Source organism: Rhinoderma darwinii, chromosome 11 (genome assembly GCF_050947455.1).
Source record: "Rhinoderma darwinii isolate aRhiDar2 chromosome 11, aRhiDar2.hap1, whole genome shotgun sequence".
NCBI classification, from domain to species: Eukaryota; Metazoa; Chordata; class Amphibia; order Anura; family Rhinodermatidae; genus Rhinoderma; species Rhinoderma darwinii.
In genome coordinates, this window is record NC_134697.1 from 49,925,812 (window position 1) to 49,947,168 (window position 21,357).

At 42.5% G+C, this 21,357-nt stretch overlaps 1 protein-coding gene across 1 annotated transcript in view; it reads left to right on the plus strand.

Annotated features, from left to right (window-relative positions):
- Positions 1-20,415, plus strand: part of LOC142663112 (TBC1 domain family member 12-like) — a 71,861-nt gene extending 51,446 nt beyond the window's left edge. The window contains exons 7-14 of the mRNA XM_075841412.1: positions 145-251; positions 357-437; positions 1,185-1,279; positions 3,861-3,932; positions 10,143-10,271; positions 12,059-12,168; positions 13,427-13,685; positions 14,824-20,415. Of these exons, the coding sequence (XP_075697527.1) occupies positions 145-251; positions 357-437; positions 1,185-1,279; positions 3,861-3,932; positions 10,143-10,271; positions 12,059-12,168; positions 13,427-13,685; positions 14,824-14,889 (919 nt within the window). The 3' untranslated portion in view covers positions 14,890-20,415. The remainder of the gene's footprint in view (positions 1-144; positions 252-356; positions 438-1,184; positions 1,280-3,860; positions 3,933-10,142; positions 10,272-12,058; positions 12,169-13,426; positions 13,686-14,823) is intronic.
- The last annotated feature ends 942 nt before the right edge of the window (positions 20,416-21,357 follow it).

Sequence of the window (21,357 nt, forward strand, 5' to 3'; positions counted from 1 at the left end):
ACTGTAAAGGGTTGTGCTTGTTCAGATCTTTGTGTAACCACATCTGTCATTTGAAATGTTCATGGACCCAGTTCAAAATTAAATGGAAAATCTGCTTTAATGACTGACTTTCATTTCCTTGTCTCATTTCCTCTTTTCTTCCAGGAGAAGTACAAGGAAAGTTCGCGATCTCTGGTGGCAAGGCTTACCACCCAGTGTACGTGGCAAAGTGTGGAGTCTGGCTATAGGGAATGAGCTTAATATCACGCCTGGTGAGCATATCCGGATTTAATGTGTTGCGTCTCCGGAGTATATTGTTACTCATGGCTGCAGGTGGTGTTCTCCTTTATACTTACTCATAGTTTTTTAATTTCCAGAGCTTTATGAAATCTTCCTCTCTAGAGCTAAAGAGCGCTGGAAAAGCTTCAGTGAGACCACCTCCGAAACTGAATCTGAAGGTAAATATACTTATATTCTAATATGTGTTATATAAAAAAAATGTCAATGTGTGAGGCTTCTTCCTAATCTAGCCCTTCTGTGGGTATTTATTCCCTGGGATTTTGTGATTATGCAGCAAAGAAGGTATTTTACAGTACTGTTTGGTAGGAGTGCATTACACATGGCATCACATATAATATTTGAATTTCCATCCAGGGTACCTATTAAAAGCTTTTGTATATAAGGCTGGATTCACACTGTGCGTTTTTGTTGCATTTTAAACATACATTGGTTTTTTTGTGTTGGTAGATAAACTCCAATGTCTCTCAATGGCAGTTTATTAACCAAAACCTAAAAACACGCATGTTGTTAACGCAAGAAAACAGTGTGAACCCGGCCTAGTGGGACTTGAAAGCAAAATATTCCACCTTTGCATTATATCATCCAGTAAGGTGGCAGTAAAATGCGGCCTTGGAAGGTAGAATTTAGAAGTACTGTGTTTTAGTTAATTTTTATTCTGACTATAGAGACCTCGATCTCTGCCCCAACTGCACAAATTTTGGCTGTTACCCTTGGAATAAATTTAGTGATTGATTTCTTTCCCATCAAATAAGCTAAATCTAGTGATCTCGCCCCTGATATTTGGGACATTGCAGCTATAGATTTGTTTAGCATTTAATAATCTGCTGATTATTTATTTGGACTCGCTGAAGTCTCGTGTGTTTTCTTGCTGTTTCCAGTGACACATTTGTCTTTGCTTCCTTTAGACGCAGGGGTGTCGGTCGCTGACAGAGAAGCCAGTCTAGAGCTAATTAAACTAGACATATCCAGAACATTCCCGTCACTGTATATTTTCCAGAAGGTAAAAGTTTCCTTCTAATTAAAAAGCATTTTTTTTTTTAAATTTAAGCCTGGTTATTTATAGGATGTCGTTTTACATCAATAGAATATATACATTTAATATAATATACAGTATATAAGAATGTTCTAGTTTACAGTAGGGGCTACATTGGAGAGGATTGTTAATGGCGCATGCCAGCCACATTTAGTATATGTGCAGCTTAACAAAGACATCACACGCGATGTTATGTAATCAGAGCCGCCTTATTGAAGCGTTGTCAGAAGGAAACATTAAAAACGTATTATTAATGTACGATGTAGGGCTGCATGTCCACATTTTATATCTGAACTCCAGTCTGAGGGGAGAGTGGGGCCTGTGTCCCAGTGCCTTTGTCTTCTACCTTCAGCGATCATGTAGTTGGGTTTCCACCCCGAGCCCTACTCCCTTTTTTTGTAAAGGACCTTAGGCATACATCCCAACTTTCAAGTATTGCAAAGAGATGCATAGCACAGCGCGGAAATGTATTTATTTTAGGCCACGCCTCCAATTCCTGCCCATACACAACCGGTTCAGCCCACACAGTATCGTGCTCCCATAGTGCCTTCCACATAGAGTATAATGCCCTCTAGCTGCTCCCACACATAAAATGCCCTCTAGCTGCTACCATGCCGTATAATGCCCTCTAGCTGCCACCATGCTGTATAATGCCCACACAGATGCCCCCATGTAGTATAATGCCACCATAGCTGCCCCCATACAGTATGAAGCCTCCATGCTGTATAATGCCCACACAGATCCGCCCATGCTGTATAATGCCCACACAGATGCGCCCATGCTGTATAATGCCCACACAGATGCGCCCATGCTGTATAATGCCCACACAGATGCGCCCATGCTGTATAATGCCCACACAGATGCGCCCATGCTGTATAATGCCCACACAGATGCCCCCATGTAGTATAATGCCACCATAGCTGCCCCCATACAGTATGAAGCCTCCATGCTGTATAATGCCCACACAGATGCGCCCATGCTGTATAATACCCACACAGATGCGCCCATGCTGTATAATGCCCACACAGATGCGCCCATGCTGTATAATGCCCACACAGATGCGCCCATGCCGTATAATGCCCACAGATGCGCCCATGCCGTATAATGCCCACACAGATGCGCCCATGCCGTATAATGCCCACACAGATGCGCCCATGCTGTATAATGCCCACACAGATGCGCCCATGCTGTATAATGTCCACACACCATGCAGTATAATGCCCCCAGAGATGCCCCATAGAGTATAATGCCCCCAGAGATGCCCCATACAGTATAATGCCCCCATGCAGTACAAGTCCCACACAGATGACCCCATGCAGTATAATGGCACCATAGCTGCCCCTAGTGCCAGTGCCCACATCGATAGTGCCACTCCCCCCATGAAGATAGCACCACCCCCCCTGTAGTTAGCGCCATTGGGGCTCCATCCAGTAGTGGAATCCACGGCCAGAGCTTCGTCAGGAGTAGCCCCTGACGTCACTGTCCATATATAGTGACGTCAGTAGTTCCCTCTGGGAGCGGAATACCTGGCCAGAGAGTCGGCAACGCTCTGGCAGGAGATTCCGCTCCTGGAGGAGCCACTGACGTCACTGTCCATATATGGACAGTGATGTCAAGGGCTTCCTCTGGCTCAGTGCTTAAAGTAGCGCTGTGCCTGTTGAGTCCTCGACGAGTGGAGGAGCTCCCTTTTCTCCTCCGCTGTGTACTAATGTTGAAGCAGGAAGCTTTAGCATTGAGTTCAACTGTATCTGCGTCCTGAGGACACAGATACAGTTGACCCTAGGACATACCACTGGGACAGCGGGACACCGCCCGGAATCCGGGACTGTCTGCTGAATCTGGGATGGTTGGGAGATATGCGATAAGATCTGCTTTGATACAATAGTTTGCTACAAACGCAGGGTCAGGGAGCAGTGGGATCCCACTCTTTTTCTGGGGCATTATGTTTGTCACTACTGTTAGAAATATGTAGTAAGGCATGCTTCACCTTTAAGCCTGCCGCTCAAAAAACTGGTAGGTATAAATTTGGGTGGTGATTTTACTCCTACTACTCATAATGCGTAGCATCTTGTTCTGGGGATTCATTTAGGCCCCACACCTAAGTAATGTTTACTGAAAATGGGTTATAGAAAAATGAGAGCACCATGTAATCCTACATTTTAAAATTGAAGTTCTTCAGTTTAGCAGAGTTTTTTTTTTTTTTTTTTTTTTTTTTTCTTTCCCTATTCAATGTTACTGGCAGACAAAAGGTTATTTGCGGTGTACGGGTTCATGCAGCTACAGCGACGTCTGTGACTTTATCAGCATGTAAACCCAAGTTCCATCTTGCCAAATTCTTAAAAAGAGACGTATTCCTGCTGACAAATACACCCATCCTGAAAGGGGTTTCCGTAGTCTGTTTTTGGCTTTCTGAACAGGCTTTGATTTATATGTAAGCACAGTTTTGTTTTTGTGTTCTATTTTTGTTATGAAAGCGATAAATGATTTATAATGATAGTAGAAAAGAAATGAAACGATCATATTAACAACATGTACTTTCTGGTTACAGGGGGGACCGTATCATGACTTGCTGCACAGCGTGCTGGGGGCCTACACATGTTACAGACCAGATGTTGGTTATGTATGTTGAACATTGTGCTGACTCTTCAAACAAAGTATGCATGTGTCTGTTTTCTTGGCAATACCAGTCTTTTATTCATCATCTGCCCTTTCACCTCCCCCTTCTGAGCTGCAATGCTTGACACAGCCCATGGCAAAAGTGACTGTGTATATTATGTGATGGAGATAGGGGAGCAGGATTCTGACTCTTCTATGTGTGCAGTGTAGAGAAGACATGATAGCTGTTCGGCTCTAGCTCAGAGACCACAGAATTAGGCTGGATTCACACGAGCACATTACGTCCGTAAAGGACGGAATGTATTTCGGCCGCAAGTCCCGGCCCGAACACAGTGCAGGGAGCCGGGCTCCTAGCATCATACTTATGTACGACGCTAGGAGTCCCTGCCTCGCTGCAGGACAACTGTCCCGTACTGTAATCATGTTTTCAGTACGGGACAGTAGTTCCACAGAGAGGCAGAGACTCCTAGCGTCGTACATAACTATGATGCTAGGAGCCCGGCTCTCTGCAGTGTGTTCGTTCCGGGACTTGCGGCCGAAATACATTCCGTCCTTTACGGACCGAACATGCTCGTGTGAATCCAGCCTTAGAGAGATCCTGCAGAGGGGAAAACGTCTAAAGAATGCAGAATACAAGTCATACAATGGCCAGAAATCGTGTTATTCAGCTTATTCTGAAAAGTTAGGTATGCTTTAAATCGTGACATGGGTTTTCCAGCAGTTGTAGTACTAAAAGTCCCAGAATGCACGGTCATTCAATAAACTCCGTCTTTGAATAAACCAGTGCACACAGTGATGTAACGGCGCTTAGAATATGTTGTGCTAGCTTTTACATGATGACTATCATAAGCAAGCTTTAAAAAAACCGACCTACTGATCGGACTGCACTGCCCTGCACGCTAGGGTGTGTGATTTACAGACTGTGTACTCGGGGCTCTCTGGTTGAATGCAGGATCAGGTTTCTCGTCCACAGTCGTTCAGTGAGGCAGACACATATTGTGCAGCGCGTCTGCTTTTTTTTTTTTTTTTTTTATATCCTTTATTTTAATAAGGTGAATAACAGAAACAAACAATGATATCCATACAAGGTCACAAGGATATATATTATCCGATCCCTGACCCTATTTAGAATACATTGAACCGCTCTCCCCTCCCTGTTTTGGGCGCACAGAAAAAAAACATTGAGGTTTTTAACCCCTTAACGAGGAGCGACTGCTATTGCCATCACAAGCAGGTGTTAGTTTCTGCATAGCAATGGATATATCCATCACTTTGATCGCATGGGCACTGCCACTGTACCCACACGATCAGCGGCAGGAGCACAGCTGTTATACACAGCCTGGCTCCTGCCGCAATCAAAGTGCGCACTGATTCCGGCAGTTTAGCCCATTAGATGCTGCTGTCAATAGCGACAGCGGCATCTAATGTGTTTGACAGAGGGAGGGAGGGAGCGAGCTCCCTCTGTCACCCCATCAGCACCCCCGCAAAAATCACAGGGCGCCGTTGGGTTTCCATGGCAGCGGGGGGCCTAACAAAGGCCCCCAGGTCTGCCTTCAGCAACTGCCTAATAGATCGCCTGTGAGGTTTAGGCCTTATTCACATGGACATGTCCGTTTTGCACGAGCAAAAAACGCTGCGTTTTGCGTGCGCAAAAGGTTTGTGTGGCATCCGCATATGGTGCGTGACTGCGTGATTTTCGCGCAGCCGACGTCATTATGACACTCTGGTTTTCTGTTTTCATGAATTTATATTACTACTGTAACGCGCATCACACGCGGCACCCGGAAGTGCTTCCGTGTGCCGTGCGCGATTTGCACGCACCCATTGACTTCAATGGGTGCATGCTGCGCGAAACACAGCCAAATATAGGACATGTCGTGAGTTTTACGCAGCGGACATACGCTGCGTGAAATTCACTGACCGTCTGAACGACCCCATTTATTAACATAGGTCCGTGCGACGCGCGTAGCACGGACGTATAACACGTTCGTGTGAATAAGGCCTTACACTGACAGGCAATAATGCTTTGGTATACGAAGTATACCATAGCATTATATAAGCGATCAGCAGATCACTTCGTGAAGGTCCCTAGTGGGACAAAAAAATAATTTAAAATAGTTAAATAAAGTTTATGAAAAAAATGGAAAAGATTACAGTAAAAATAAAATAAAACCAATTTTCCCCTAAAACTGGTTTTATTTAGTAAAAGTGTAAAAAAAATAACATACACATATATGGTATCGCCGGGATCGTAACACCTCAAACAATAATGTTACCACATTAAACCGCCGGGTGAACGGCATAAAAATAAAACGCAAGAAACCGCAAACTTTGTTGTTTTTTTTTTCTCCCATTCCTCCCCATAAAAATAAAATAAAAGTTAATCAATAAGTCCCATGTACCCCAAAATAGTACTAATGAAAACTACACCTTGTCCCACAAAAAACAAGCCCATATATGGCTACATCGACGGAAAAATCAAAATGTTACTGCTCTTGAAATGCGGCAATGCAAAGACAAGTAGTTTTTTTGTTTTTGTTTTTTAGAAGAGTTTTTATTTTACAAACATAGGAAAAGATTAAAGTCTTTACATATTTGGTATCCCTGTAATCCCATAAATCCATAGAATAAAAGTAACATGATATTTATGCCGCATAGTGAGCAGCGTAAATTTATAACGTGAAAAACAATGCTGGATGGTGCAATTAAAAAATAAATAAAATAAAACCCGTCCCGCAAAAAACAAGCCATTATACAGCTATGTCGACGGAACAAAAAAAAAGTTGTGACTCTTAGAATGTGATAGTGAAAAAACAAAAAATAATCTTTGGTCATTAATGCGCAAAAGGGCCTGGTCATTAAGGGGTTAATCGGAAAACATAGATCTTGTTTATCAAATAAATACTTCATCAGTTTTTCCCATGGTTTCCTCTGATAAATATGTAGTAAAAAAACTTTAAGAGATTTAAGAACTCATTATAGGCCGGTTTTCCGACGGATTCAATAGTCGACTCCGCTATGGACTCCGTCGTTAAAACGGAAACCTGCTGGAATGGTGATGAACGGAAACCGGTAGCGATGTTTCCGTCACCATTGATATCAATGGTGACTGAAACGGAAGCTGTGGTTTCACTTTCCGTTGCGGGGTTCACCCGACGGAAGCCTCCGACGGAACCCCGGAACGGAAAGCCAACGCTGATGTGAACAGGCCCTAAGTCAGCATTGAAGACGAGAGTCCACGGATTCAGAACTAAGGACTTATCTACTACAGTATTAATAAATGAGACTACATGGTTCCAAAAGATCTGAATCTGTGGACACTTCCACCAAGGATGCCATAGTCCAGCTTTGAGAAGGGTGCCATGGTCCAGCTTTGAGAAGGGTGCCATGGTCCAGCTTTGAGAAGGGTGCCATGGTCCAGCTTTGAGAAGGGTGCCATGGTCCAGCTTTGAGAAGGGTGCCATGGTCCAGCTTTGAGAAGGGTGCCGCGGTCCAGCTTTGAGAAGGGTGCCGCGGTCCAGCTTTGAGAAGGGTGCCGCGGTCCAGCTTTGAGAAGGGTGCCGCGGTCCAGCTTTGAGAAGGGTGTCGCGGTCCAGCTTTGAGAAGGGTGCCGCGGTCCAGCTTTGAGAAGGGTGCCGCGGTCCAGCTTTGAGAAGGGTGCCGCGGTCCAGCTTTGAGAAGGGTGCCGCGGTCCAGCTTGTTAATAAAACTTTATTTCTCTCCTACCATAGGGGCAGAGCTTTATATAGATTTCACAATTCTGGGCAAATCCAAAATCGTGCTGACTTGAAATGGCGAATTAATCAAATTAACTTGATTGATCGCCGAGCCCTAACTTGTAGGATCAAGCCCCGATATGTTTAGTAAGGAAAACCTCTAGTCTCCAGGCTCTTATTCATATATTATCCAACAGCATCTTGTCTGGTGTTTGCATCAACTCATGGGGCCAATTGTAAAGCATAAAATGCAGTTCCAGACAGAATTTCTTTAGGGATCATTAAACCCTAATATGAACTTGTCTCCCGGTCGCCCCCCTTCAGATTAGGACACATATGATGTACTCTAAATGCTAAACTAGTTGTTTTCCACAATGTGACAATCTGGGGCACATTACAGCTTGTAAGGAAGAGAATCTTGGTACGCACTGAATGGCGCACAGCTAGTAAAAGGTGTTTTTATTCAGCCCCTTCAGGCATTCTCCAGCTGGAATGGCTGATAACAGGGAGAAATAGATTGTTTTCAACTAGACCGCATATTTAGGTATAGTGTCCCTATAGCAATAGTGATCAATACAAATATAGCAGCCAAATATCATAGAAAACCAAACACAGAAGCATAACTGGTTTGTATTGTTCTCAGTAGAGTACATTGTTTACATGGGTTATTGAGCAAACCCCCCCCCCCCCCCCCCACACCTTTATCTTTAGGAGCAGAGGTCCTGGTGTTTGTTTTTTTAAAATTATTTTTTATATAATCTGTTACATGACTCTAACTGATGGATCTGATTTTCATTAAATAAACCTACCTCTCCCCCGTACATAAAAATTAATTACCGTAAATCTAAGGAATGGAAATTCTGATGAAGTATGGAGATTTTGATTATTAAATCAGTTTGTAGCAAGCCAAAGACCACTATAAGGCCTTGTTCAAACGGTGTGATTTTTTTTTTTTGCGGTGGATTCTGATGCAAAATTCCATCTCCCATTCACTTTAATTTCAATTGATTTTTTCAGCTAGCGGACAAAATAAGCGTCCCGTCCGATATTCGGGTGGATTCCGCTCAAATCTCCCATTGAAATGAATGTGAGTAGGAATCTTCCTGCTGACGGCAGGAATAATTCTGTGGCGGGACCCGTCAAGAAAAATCTGTCGTGTAAACATATCCTAAGGGTGCAGTAATACGTGGTGTATTTGCCTTGCATTTCCGCTGCGGAAAACATTACAATATAGGTCAACTGGAAAACATTTGCAACACAAGAAATTGAGAATTCTGTCTGAGTTGCGGAATCATTTTCCCATTGGAACTTGTACAGTTTTGCTGCGGAAACAGGCGAATAAGTCACATGTGACTGCAACCCTAAAACTGCCACACACTCCACAGAAAACAATATTATCTAGTGTGATTTTATATGCTGCAAATGTTTCTGCAGATTCTCAGAACCGAATAAATATTGTGACTATAGACGTTTACCTGTTAAATCCTTCACCGTCACTTCGGTGGTCCCTGCTGGACTGTGTTTACTTGTCCAACAGTGATGTGCCGTTCATCCACATGACCGCTGCAGCCAATCACTGGCCTCGTGGTCTTGTACCATACATGTAAGCATCACCGCTGAGGCCAGTGATTGCCTGCAGTGGTCACATAAATGTACGGCACGTCGTTGCTGCCGCAAAGCAAACAAAGGCCAGCGGGTACCACTGAAGTGTCAGCGCTGGAGCAGCGGGAAATTTAACAGGTGAGTATTAGTTCATGTTTTTCCTTATCACATTTCCTAGTGTCCGTCTAATATTTTAAACTCCCGGAAAACCCCTTTAACATCCACACGTCTGTAGTCCACCTCTTCTAGGCCTGTAATGGCTGATAACAGAAACCAATAGATTGCAATGAGCTGCACAAGTAACGTAGGTTAGACAGACTGTTCATTTCTATTTTAGCTACATAACTTCATATGAACATGCAGTACTTGTATGTTCAGTTGGAGGTCCATATAGCACATTTCTGGGTTCCCTTTGAGATTACCTGGCTGTCAGCTGGTTTATAATCCTATACTGCAGCCAATGGGAGCTGGCCTTTGATCTGAACTCGCATATATTTTTACTGAAATATTTCCCAGATTACTTTTATTGAGAAGCGATCTGCGTCTTTCGTATCATGCCTCAGACCCAGCACTCTAGACTGCAATGAATTGGGCCTCCACTGTATGTACCAATGAGTTCAGTGGCTGAATGAGCAGCTTCCCATGGCCCATTATATATTATTGCGCTCTTGCAGATAATAAACTAGCCGTTTAATCCTGCATTGATATTACTGGCTCAGAATATTTGTTAAGAAATGATATTCTGGGTTATTAAGCGGCTTCTTATGTGTAGTTGTGGCAGGTGCAGCTTGTTTGCAGTATACGGCCATCATTACTATCCATAATCACACTACAGCTGTAAGTATGATGTCGTTTATTAATGATTCACTTCTGTCCGTTTCTTCTTTCCCTCGCAGGTCCAGGGCATGTCCTTCATCGCAGCAGTGCTTATTCTGAACTTGGAGGAAGCTGATGCATTCATAGCCTTTGCAAATCTTCTCAATAAGCCATGCCAGCTGGCCTTCTTCCGGGTAGATCACAGCATGGTACGCCATACCGATATCGCTGTCATGTGATAGACTCACAGAGCCATTCTTTCTTTAGTGGACTTTTTCGCTTCCTGAGTTGGCAGTGTTGATAAAAGAGCCATTTACTAGGACACAATGTCTTCTGTGATGCAGAGGAAAATACTTTCTCCAATTGCTAATAAGTTTTTAATGTGAATGGTGCTGAAACATCATCAATGTATTTGGTGCAAATTTTTTGGTCTGAATAGGTTTCAATGAGGAATGGAGGGAATCCAAAAAAGACCTATTGTTTTAAATCAAGTTTTTATGTTTAACATATTTTTTGGGGTATATGTCCTTAAATTTTCTATATCATTATCTTTATTAAAAAATAAATCACTAAATCTTGCCGTTTTCACTCTGACCACTGAGCCTCGTAATAGACTGACCCTTCCTGTTCTGTAGCGATCACTTCTCAGCAGTCATCATTGGATTACAGGATTACAGGATTACAATGAAAGTTAACACCTATATATAGATAACAAAGGATCCGTCATTGACAATAGGTGATGGACACGGCTCTGCCCCTCTGCACAGGTCACAGAGCACGCCAAGCAAACTCTCCCATACTAGCCAAAGGGTGCCCTTCTGTTCACAGGTTCCTATGGTACATGTGGCTGCTGTAAAGCATTTCTCTAAATGCTGTTAAAAGCAGTTCAGGCAAAATGTCTGACTAATCCTGTAAGGAAATTAGAATAAAAGAATATATATATATATATATATATATATATATATATATATATATATATATATATATAATGTGGTACATTAGCTATGATTTTGCATGCATTTATATGTCCGGATTGATTGCCTACGCTGTGGTATAAGTATTGAGCTGCAGTAGGATGTTCTTTCAAGCAGTAGCTTTTTTTAGACTTCAAAACTCTAGTGTCCATTTTCTATAGTAATCCATTATTGAAAGGAGATCTCACAAATGCTGGGAATTCAGCATTGCTGATGTTTTCAGAGAACTCCAATAAACTTAACGTGCACCTCCTACCGCAACCCATACACACAAGCAAAATGGACTTAGACTGAAAAATGCCATTCTGGTTCTCCCTGTCCATTTTGACTGCAGGATTACTGTCTGCTAAGAAATATTAATATATACAGTACAGCAAGACCTTCAGGACTCTCCATCCTGCTTCTTTCCAACCGTTTTAAACTGGGGATAAGTGCAGGTCATTGCCTCTGGTACATGAGATCTTGTTTAATACAAGGGCCAATGATCGGGCAAACGAACATTCACATGAACGCTAATTTCCAACTATTGCCCAGTGTAAACAGGGCAAGGATCATCGACGAACAAACAAACGCTCATTCATCAGCTGTTCTGCTCGTTTATGCAGCATTATAGAGAGATCGTAGTAACGATCGCTCGACCCCATAGATAACCAGGCATTAATCCTTGTGAAAGGCGCTCCGATCAACAGGCTGACTCGATCGGCGCTCGTATACACGGCCCATATTGCGCTGTGTAAAGGACCCTTGCGGTACAAACCCAATGATGAGAAATTTGGCAGATTTGTTCATTATGGGAGGCTTTAGAACATGTAGCATTGATAATCCATAAAATGTTTATAGGCACTACTTGATGTAATGTGTGTGCGGTGTGGTTGGGAGGGGGATGTGATATATATATATATATATATATATATATACACATACATACATACACATACTTTAGCACTATGAATGCACTATAAGAACTGTTTTTGACAGCGGTCTCCTGTGTATTTCACTTCTTTCATCTCTCTCTTTCCTAGATGCTGAAATACTTTGCAGCTTTTGAAGTTTTCTTTGAAGAAAATCTCCCCAAGCTTTTCCTGCACTTCAATTCCTATAGTCTCACACCAGACCTTTACCTGATAGACTGGTACGTTATATGGAGAGTGCCCTTGTCACCCACAGGACATAATATTTTACATAGAATTACCACCTCCTATTTATTTTATAATTTTACAAGCCTGAATGTGCGGCATATTAAATTAATGATTTTGAGCCTGGTTTGGGATATGTGCTTTTTTGCGTCACATGACATTACGACGCTCCTGTAAGATGTGTGCTTTGCTTTATATGCTCCCTATAATAATGTAACTCCGCCTCTGCTTTTGTTTACATTTATAATGCGTAGTTATGAATAAAAAATCTGAGCAAATGCAAAATGGGAAGCTGAGCCCCCGGCAACTAGTCAAAAAATGAATGCGATCAGCAAACCTAGCTTAAAGGTGTACTCCTAAGAGGACAGTATGAATGCCCGTCAGGCTTCCTTTCCTAATGTAAAAACATTTTTAATTACTCCCGTCTGGAATCAAATCAGCTGTTGAAAATGTCGTTATCCTGGTTCTGATGACAACGTTTCCACTACTGTGCTCTTGCTCATCAGTGTCATAGGGGTTAATGTCACTAAATGTTAATGTTAATGGGTTAAAGGGGTTAGTGTCTGGATTAATATCACTAGTTGCTTCAATATCTATATCCCACCGGCTGCTATTGGGACTGTGCAACAATGAGCAGTGGGAGCAAAGCACCAGAACTATTGTATTTGGAAGCGTAGAAGAAAGTTACATAGCAATGTAAATCTTGAAGCAATTTTTGGCCTACGATCGGTTTATGTACAATGGTTTTGTCCCTAAGGGCTTTGTTACACCGGCCAAAAAAACCAGGACAATGATTAGTCGATAAACGCGCAAACGCTCGTTCATCGGCTGCTTGTATAGTTTACGCAACCTAAAATATTATGGTTGTCCGCAGCACATCTCCCTGTCTAAACAGGGGGACGTGCCGCCGACATGATAGAAATGTATGGGGACGAGCGATCGAAGTTACAAGCACTCGTCCCCATACTAGCTCCTTGTGAAAGGAGCAAACGAGCGCCGATCAATGATCGGTTCTGGTTTACATGGTCCACATCGGACCTTTAATCAAATTGTCCAGATAATTCACTTTTGGAATGACCATCTCATCTGTACATTTATACGCTGCATGCTTTTAATGAAGAGATCAATACTGCAGGGCAGATTATGAAGAACGTGGTTCTTTGCACTAGTTTTTATGTATAAATTGTCTTCTCCGGTGATAAATTTTATATTCTGTTTTTGGAATAAATGTGCTGGACTTTTTTTTGCCTACAGGATATTCACCCTGTACAGTAAGTCGCTGCCACTTGATCTTGCCTGTCGAGTGTGGGATGTGTTCTGCAGGGACGGAGAAGAGTTCTTGTTTAGAACAGCTCTGGGAATCCTGCGACTCTATGAAGATATCCTTTTACAGATGGACTTTATCCATATAGCACAGTTCCTTACAAAACTGCCTGACGACATTTTATCCGAGAAGCTCTTCGGCGGCATAGCGGCTATTAAAATGCAAAACAGTAATAAAAAGTGGACCCAGGTTAGTGGTAAAGCCAATGTGTTTTGTATTGGATCGTTGTTTTTGCCTCGTGAGGAGCTTTAGGGTGAGGAATTATGATTGATAATGGCCACGCGGTTTTGCAGGTAAAACTGCAATATTACCTGCAAAATTGTGCGGTCATTATTGATACGTTTGTGCTCCGTGGGCATGGCTCGCAGCCACCGCTACGTGTCTCCTTACCCTTATGATGGATAAGATGCTGATCAGTTTTATAAAGGAATTGTTCACATTCTTACCAAAAATTGCTGAGTATAAACATGTTTTTTGTGAACACACCAGGTCCTTTATTGCTACCACATGATTAGACCGATATCCATGGTTCTAATGTAAAGTCAAATCTTTGGGACATTAAAGACCCATACAATGTAGTAACTAGTGATTCCTGGTCTGCGGCTTCGGTGGAAATACAGCTGTGCACATACTCTATTGAAATTGATAAAAGTTACAGAAAAGTAGGGATGAGCGCACTCCTAGATTTCCAAAACTCCTGTTTATTGCAATGACGAGGGGACTATCCATTGCGGCTACTTGAAGAACAGGATCTGCGCCCCCTCATCTAAATCCGTGAGCGTCCCAGCTTCCAGGCTCGCACTAAACTAACAAAAGTTATAGTTTTTTTGGGTCTATGGTAAGGCCATAATTGTGGGGTCCCTGGTGTACCCATCGATCGACAGAATCGGTGGGCATTTGCGCTATCTAGTGCTGCTGCCTCTTCAATGTTGCTTGGACGTAGCGACACATGGGTCCATGCTGCTGTGCCTGGTACTACAGCCCATCCTTATTTACTTGAATGGGCAGAGCTGCAGTACCAGACACTGCCACACTCGGATGGACGTCCTTATATCCGATAGTGTAATGAAGGGGAGGCTGCCTCTTTGGTCTGCGGATTGGTTGGGTACCAAGGGGTGGGACCTCCACTGATCACACATTGATGACCTTTGCCATGAACTGTCATATAATTCTTATATTTTTTTATTTTTTTTTTGCCCAGAAATAAGTAATGCGGAAAGTCTTTCTCTCCCTCTCTGGGGTCATTACCATTTAAGATCTGCAGTGTGTCACATAGGTATGACATTGTATCTCAGTCCTGTTTGATTTTGTCCCTTCTGTATTACAGGTATTCACTTCACTAATGAAAGATTACAAAGAGGGTGACAAAAATAGTCCTGCATCAAAAAATTAACTATTGAGATCTTTCTGACTGCACGAAACCACTCTAACAAGCGGAGGGACACGCTGTGTCCTAAAATTGAGAACCACTACAGACAAGTAAAATTTGAGGATCCCTCCCAGGGAATTGCACATTGACTTTAACATTAAAGGCAGACCGGTCCTTCTCTTGTCAGTATTAAGAAAAAAAGATAATCAAAACCGATCTGTGCATTTGATTTCTGGAGGACGCGGAAAGGTGTTTTTTGTTGCAACCACATGGGTAATATTTAATATACAAAAAAATATTTAATGCAATAAACTTTTGTAATGGAATTTTTATTTGGTACATTAAGTTTTCAAGTATACATTTGGAAAGAAAAATGTTATGCACTTTTTGTTTTCTCTTTTGGTAATGGTGCAAATGTTTCTTCCAGACATCAAACGGCAGTCTGAACCCAACTTGTTTATACCAATAGACGGTAGACATGTGCGCTCAACAATACAGAGGACCAAATGTATGTCTCTTTGTGGATTATGGGCAGGCTCTGTAAAATCCCTCAAGTACGGGAGGAATGATGCCCAAATCCCATATTGACAGTAGTTTTTTACTTTGTTTTTAGGATGTGTATGCAGTGCTCTCGCCAACAGTCACTCCTTGCACACTTGTCCAATTTGCTCTGATGATGTGACGTAGTCGTGGTGTTTGTGTTTAATTATGTGACCGGCACGTTTCCATTATATTAGTCACCAAGTCTTTGTAAATGGGAAAAAAAAGCACATTATTAGGCCCTAGGGGAACACTCCAGGTAAAACTGATATACTGTGCTGTGCCTAGTGAGTGGGTGGTGGATGGTTTTTGTTTTTTTTTTGAATGCCACCCACTCAGGCCCTGCATTGGGCACAACGGTATATCCGTTTTACCTTGAGTGTTTCTGTAATGTACCTCAGCAGAGTTACATCATATCACTTGGTGTATGTCCGTTGTCTTTTTGCATTTGTGGGTTATTTTTTGTTTTACGTAAAGTCCAGTGGACTTCCTACATACAATTATAGCTCTTTTGTAGAAGTCATAATTGTTTTTTCCAATATATTGATCCTTCTTCACAAACCTGGTGTCAGGAGTCTATTTAGATATAATGATTTCACCCCACACTAAAACGTCACTTTTAAAGGGGTTCTAGTTTAATAGGATTCAGTCCTAAAGATAAAATTCTTACTGGTGTATATTGTGTTCCAGATCTGCAGCGGGTTTTCTCTTTTTTTGGCACCTCTTCAGTTTATAACCGTGTCTGTTTCTGGTGTCCCGGTACAGACCACATTGCTTCATCCTGTTTGGCGATAATCTCACGCCGCCATCCGCACATGGTAGAATATGTATGTTGGCAATGCTGATGACTGTGTGATTTTTGTATCCAACCATCGATGTATAATACACATTCGTGATGGAAGGAAACCTCAGCAGCTTTTAGTGTAGAAAAACGATTCTATTCCCGGAAACCTATAAAGGTTTATTTTGTCCAGTACAATACTTAGGGACTTCTCTGGGACTTTGTAAGCCGGTTTTGTAAACTTGTTCAGTATGCCTTAATTCAGTCCAATGGGACGGCAGAGCGGGTGTATACACTCCTTGTCAGCGGAACAGATCTCTGCAATCTTGGAATGTTCGATTGAAAAGACACTGTAACCCTGCTTTAGGTTTTTGGAGAAACCCATTTAAAGGTACCCATACATATTAGATAAATGTTCACATAATGAATGTGTATGGAGTCATCCTGAGGGCACGTTTCATGGAAAACAAGGATATAGGGCGTTAGATTTCTCTGTAGCTGATCCTTTGTTCTTCCACTGTCAGCGACTTCTCTCCCCAGACTGAACAAGCATGTTTATGGGTAGGGAGGTTGGGGACAATGGCCATCTTATGTGTAGGGCCAGTTTAAGACGATCAGAGTTTTTGAATAGGGTTTATTGTCATTCTTTGTAATGGTGATAACCTTATGATGTAGGTGTTACACATAGAAGTGATAGGACTATGGGGTTCTTAGCGGTTTATGAAAATTAGCTGTTTGTGTCGCAAAAAACTCAACTGATTGAACACCTCAATCTGACTGGTTTTCAATTGCGTCTGTCTTGAGAAGAGTGCCGTTTATTCATGGACATCTGGGAACCCCCGCCCTAGGAGAACATGGTGAAAAATGCATCCGTGTCCTGATTTATAAGATTTCTTCTCTCCTGACTTTGTTTAGTCCTTGTTCAATATTTACAAAAAATTAGACTTTCTGCTTTTTGTGTTTTCCTCAAGGTTTTTTATTCTTTAAAATCTGCTTAAAAGTGAAAATGAAGGAATAAATCTGTGTTCTATCCACACAGTAAGACCTCATGCACACGACCGTTTCTGTTTTCCATGCCGCAAAACACAAATCCTAGTAGCTTCCGTGTGCTGTCCGGCTTTTTTGCGTATCCATACACTAGAATGAGAGAGACTGACTGCAAAAACGGACAAGAATAGGACATGTTCTATCATTTTGGGAAACTGACACACGGATCCGCCAAAAAAAAAAAAAAAGTGTGCATGACCTCATAGTAATGAATGGTTCATTGTGCTATCTGCAAAGAAAAACTGATCGGACACTGAAAAAAACAACGGTCGAGTGCATGAGACCTGCGATGTAGCGCTAAGTCATGGCAAAAAAACCAATGCAATTGGGGAGGGTGGGGGCTTTGGCTTTTACATGTAGTTTTCCGAGTCAGTGATGCGGGGGGATTACCACAGGAACAGGACTGATGGGGACTGTGGATTGACCAGATCTCAGCGAGCTCTATAAATCACACATTCAGAAAAAAATAATCCCAATCCTTTACAGGTCAGTTTTGAGCACTATGCTGTACGGACTATGCTAGAACTGCTGGATCCTAAATGTACCTAGATTACAAAATGGGAAAATGTGTCATCTGCCGATGAGAAATGCTGCTATAGTGCAGCTCTGCTGAGAGTGATTGTCCGGCATCATACTGGCTAGGGGCCATGCAGAGCCATGTCCTCTGTAAATGTGAATTCTACCATTCCTTATTCCTATCATCTGTTGTATCCAGTGCAAATATGTACGACCTTGACAGATTGTGGATCTCCGCTCAATAACACTAAGCAAACGTTCTAGCTCCGCTCCAGTCTGTAGTTTGTGCATATATTTTATAACTGTCTACGTCTCTCAATGCTACTCACTACATAAACCGAAGGAGCCGAATCTAAATAGTGGCTTTAAGATGTGCAATACTGAATGTTAAGGCAAAAAAATCTTTTCTTTCCTCTCCTTATCCCTTCTCCATGTTCTATTTTTTTTAGAGTGGACTGGTCTGTATTATTTGCATCACAGCCGACGATGAATGAGTAGAGGGGTGATCGTAGAAATAGCATTTTATTAGGGGATTCATTTTTAATAGACACTTGTCGGTGACGTATTAATGGTTCTAAGCGTTGTGTGCGGAGCTTGTGCTGGCCTTTCTGCGCAATATTTTATTGTACTTGTCACTTATATGATCATTTCTGTCAGAAAACTCGTTAAATCTCCAGTCTAGACAAAGATTAAAGAGAAATCCCAGCAACAATTTGAACGTTTACTGGCCCCCCGTTATCCTAACCGTAACATGCAAGCGACAGCCGAGGGGAGGATCTAGATGACTATGGCAATAGCTATACGTTATATGCTGGCGGAAAACGTCATGACCGCGTGCAGATTATCTGCTGGTCTAGAAGTGGCCAACTGCGATCTCCCCAGACACAATCATGGCATCAAAATAAGCACGTACATTATGGTGAAGTCCAGCATGCATGTTTAGGGTGGAGTCAGCAGAAATAGCGGTCACCAACCGCTATCTCGTGTATGGCCAGCTTAAGGGTACCAAAACGCAGCCAAATGTTCTGCGGCTTTTCCATGTTACATGTGGATTATGTTGCGGATTTCACCCCTTCTGCATTGAAAAGGGTTAAATCTGCTGTGAACATGCAGAACAGAATGAGCATGCTGCGTATGTGAAATTCTGCCGCATGCGAAAAATATTCAGCGGCGTGTGGAAAAGATATAAGTGTTATCGGAGCTCCCACAATGCACTGCAGTCAGGAGTCCTGCAGGACTCTGAATATATCTTCCGTATGAACCAATAAAATGTCACTAAAAAGTTGTACAAAACAAGCAAATTAAACGAGTTACTCAATTTTTTTTATGAAAACCTAAATTGTGGAATATTGTAAAATGTCTAGTTTTTCTTTGAAGCTTTGGATCGGTTTTGTGCTGAATATTAAACGTACGTTTTGTACCAGAGTCTAAGGCCTCATGCACACGACCGTGTTTTTGCGGCCGCAATTCCCCCGAAAATCCACGGGAGAATTGCGGCCCCATTTTTTTCTATGGGGCCGTGGACACGACCGTAGTTTTTGCGGTCCGTGCACGGCCCGGGAGCCCGGACCGCAGAAAGAATGAGCATGTCTTATTACGGCCCGGTTCTGCGGTCCGGGCTCATTGAAAACAATGGCCGCGGCCATGTGCATGTGCGGGCGGCCTGCGACTGACAGTCCGCTGACAGTCCGCAGCCGGCCGACCTGAAAATCACGGCCGTGCACACGGCTACGGTCGTGTGCATGAGGCCTTAAATATTATTGGCATTGTCTAGGACTGTGATTTTTAGATCTCGCACTTCTTTCCTAGACTAAGGTAAAGCAGTGCCCTATTCTGTAGGACAGATAAACCACTTGGCATTGGTTTGTGCACCACTGAAATTTACTTGGCAAAATATTGCTCTCAAGCATTACCTTCTGGGGTCACCCTTGTCTGCTCGTCCTACTAAAGCCACAATAGTCTTGTTAAAAGTTACAGACTAAAAAATGTTTGACGAATTAGTTGGAACGGATTGCTTCGGTGCCATTGACATAGGCTGTTCCCAGGCAAAGTCTCTGACCAACTTTTTTTGTGTATAATTTCCATTTATTGGTAATGTATTACAATTCCCAATATATTAACATTTGTTATTGCATCGGAAACTTTTTAACTTGGTATTTATTTCACTTACAATGATATATTTCATGTGGAAGGTACATCTTTTAAATGCAGTATTCCCTAAACCCTCAAACGTTCCCGGTCTCCTGAGGCAACTACCGTTTATTGGTATTGTGTGTTATTTTGTGATTTTGTAGAAATTCCTTTTTTCTCTGTGAGACAAAAACAAAACCAGATCCAAATGTAAGACGTTCAATGTATAACCAGGCCTGGGAAGCAATGACGCCGTGGAGGACCTACACTAGACCGGCTCACATCGCCCCTGGTTTGTGTTGCTGCTCTATGATTTTCAGTCCACACGTGTAAACTCGAATGTTACATATATAGAATTTATGTATTTCTTTTATGTCATTCAAAGTATTTCTAATTTTTTGTGGCTATTGTACAGTTTTCTTACTTTTCAAGTATAAACCTGTATATAGAACATGTATATAGAAGGGACTTAGCCTTCATTTGAGACCACTAGATGAACAATTCCTATGTAAATAAAACTCGGAAGCTAAAGCTTTTACTCTGTGTTGTTTGGCTTTATTGTCACGAGGAGAGAAAGCTGCTTGTTTTAGTCCATTGTCTTTCAATAGGTCGCCCCATCTGTATTGGGCTTCTCACACATGAGCGCGACCGCAGAGGAGAGCTCAGGTTAAAGGGGTCATTTCCTTCCAGCTTCTTGTGCCCGCAATACTGCGGGTAAACTTCTGGGCCTGCTTCGTCCTGACGGGATTTGATCCTATTTCAACCAAATGAAAGGCTTCCATACAAAGCTGCTAAATGCGACCTAACTCTTAAGGCTACATTCAGACGAGCGTGTCAGATTTGCGCGTGTAAAAAACACAGCGGTTTTCCTACATTTCATGTCCGTGAGCGTTGCCCATTGGCATCTGTGCTTTTCGTGTGGCATGAGTTTTTCACGTCCGTTTTTTTTTTTTTTTCTTAATTTCTCTGCATTTCTTTGTAACTGATGTGTGATACACGGACAGCACATGGATGACGTCCGTGGTTTTCACGCATCCGTAGAGTTCAATGGGCGACTAGGTGCGCAACTATGCACCAATATAGGACCTGCAGTGAGTTTCACGCAACGGACACTCGCTGTGTATAAACTCACGCACGTCTGAATAGCCCCATTGAAATGAATGGGTCCGTGTTCTGTCAGTTATTTCAACGCACAGCACACGGACAAGGAACACGCTCATCTGAATGAGCCCTAAGACCTCATTCAGACAGGCATATTGTCCCTGTGTTTGACCATACCTATTCTGGATGTAGCACGTGGACCTACTGCGGTTCTCCTGAACGGACCTTATAGCATCAGAGGTCCTAGTGATGCGAGAACCACATTGGTCTGGCGTTACATCCAGAATATGGATAGATAATAGGGGTACAGTATGCCTTTTGGACTGATGTATTTGCAGGCAAATCCTCCATATACTTGCTAGGATAGTATACGTTTC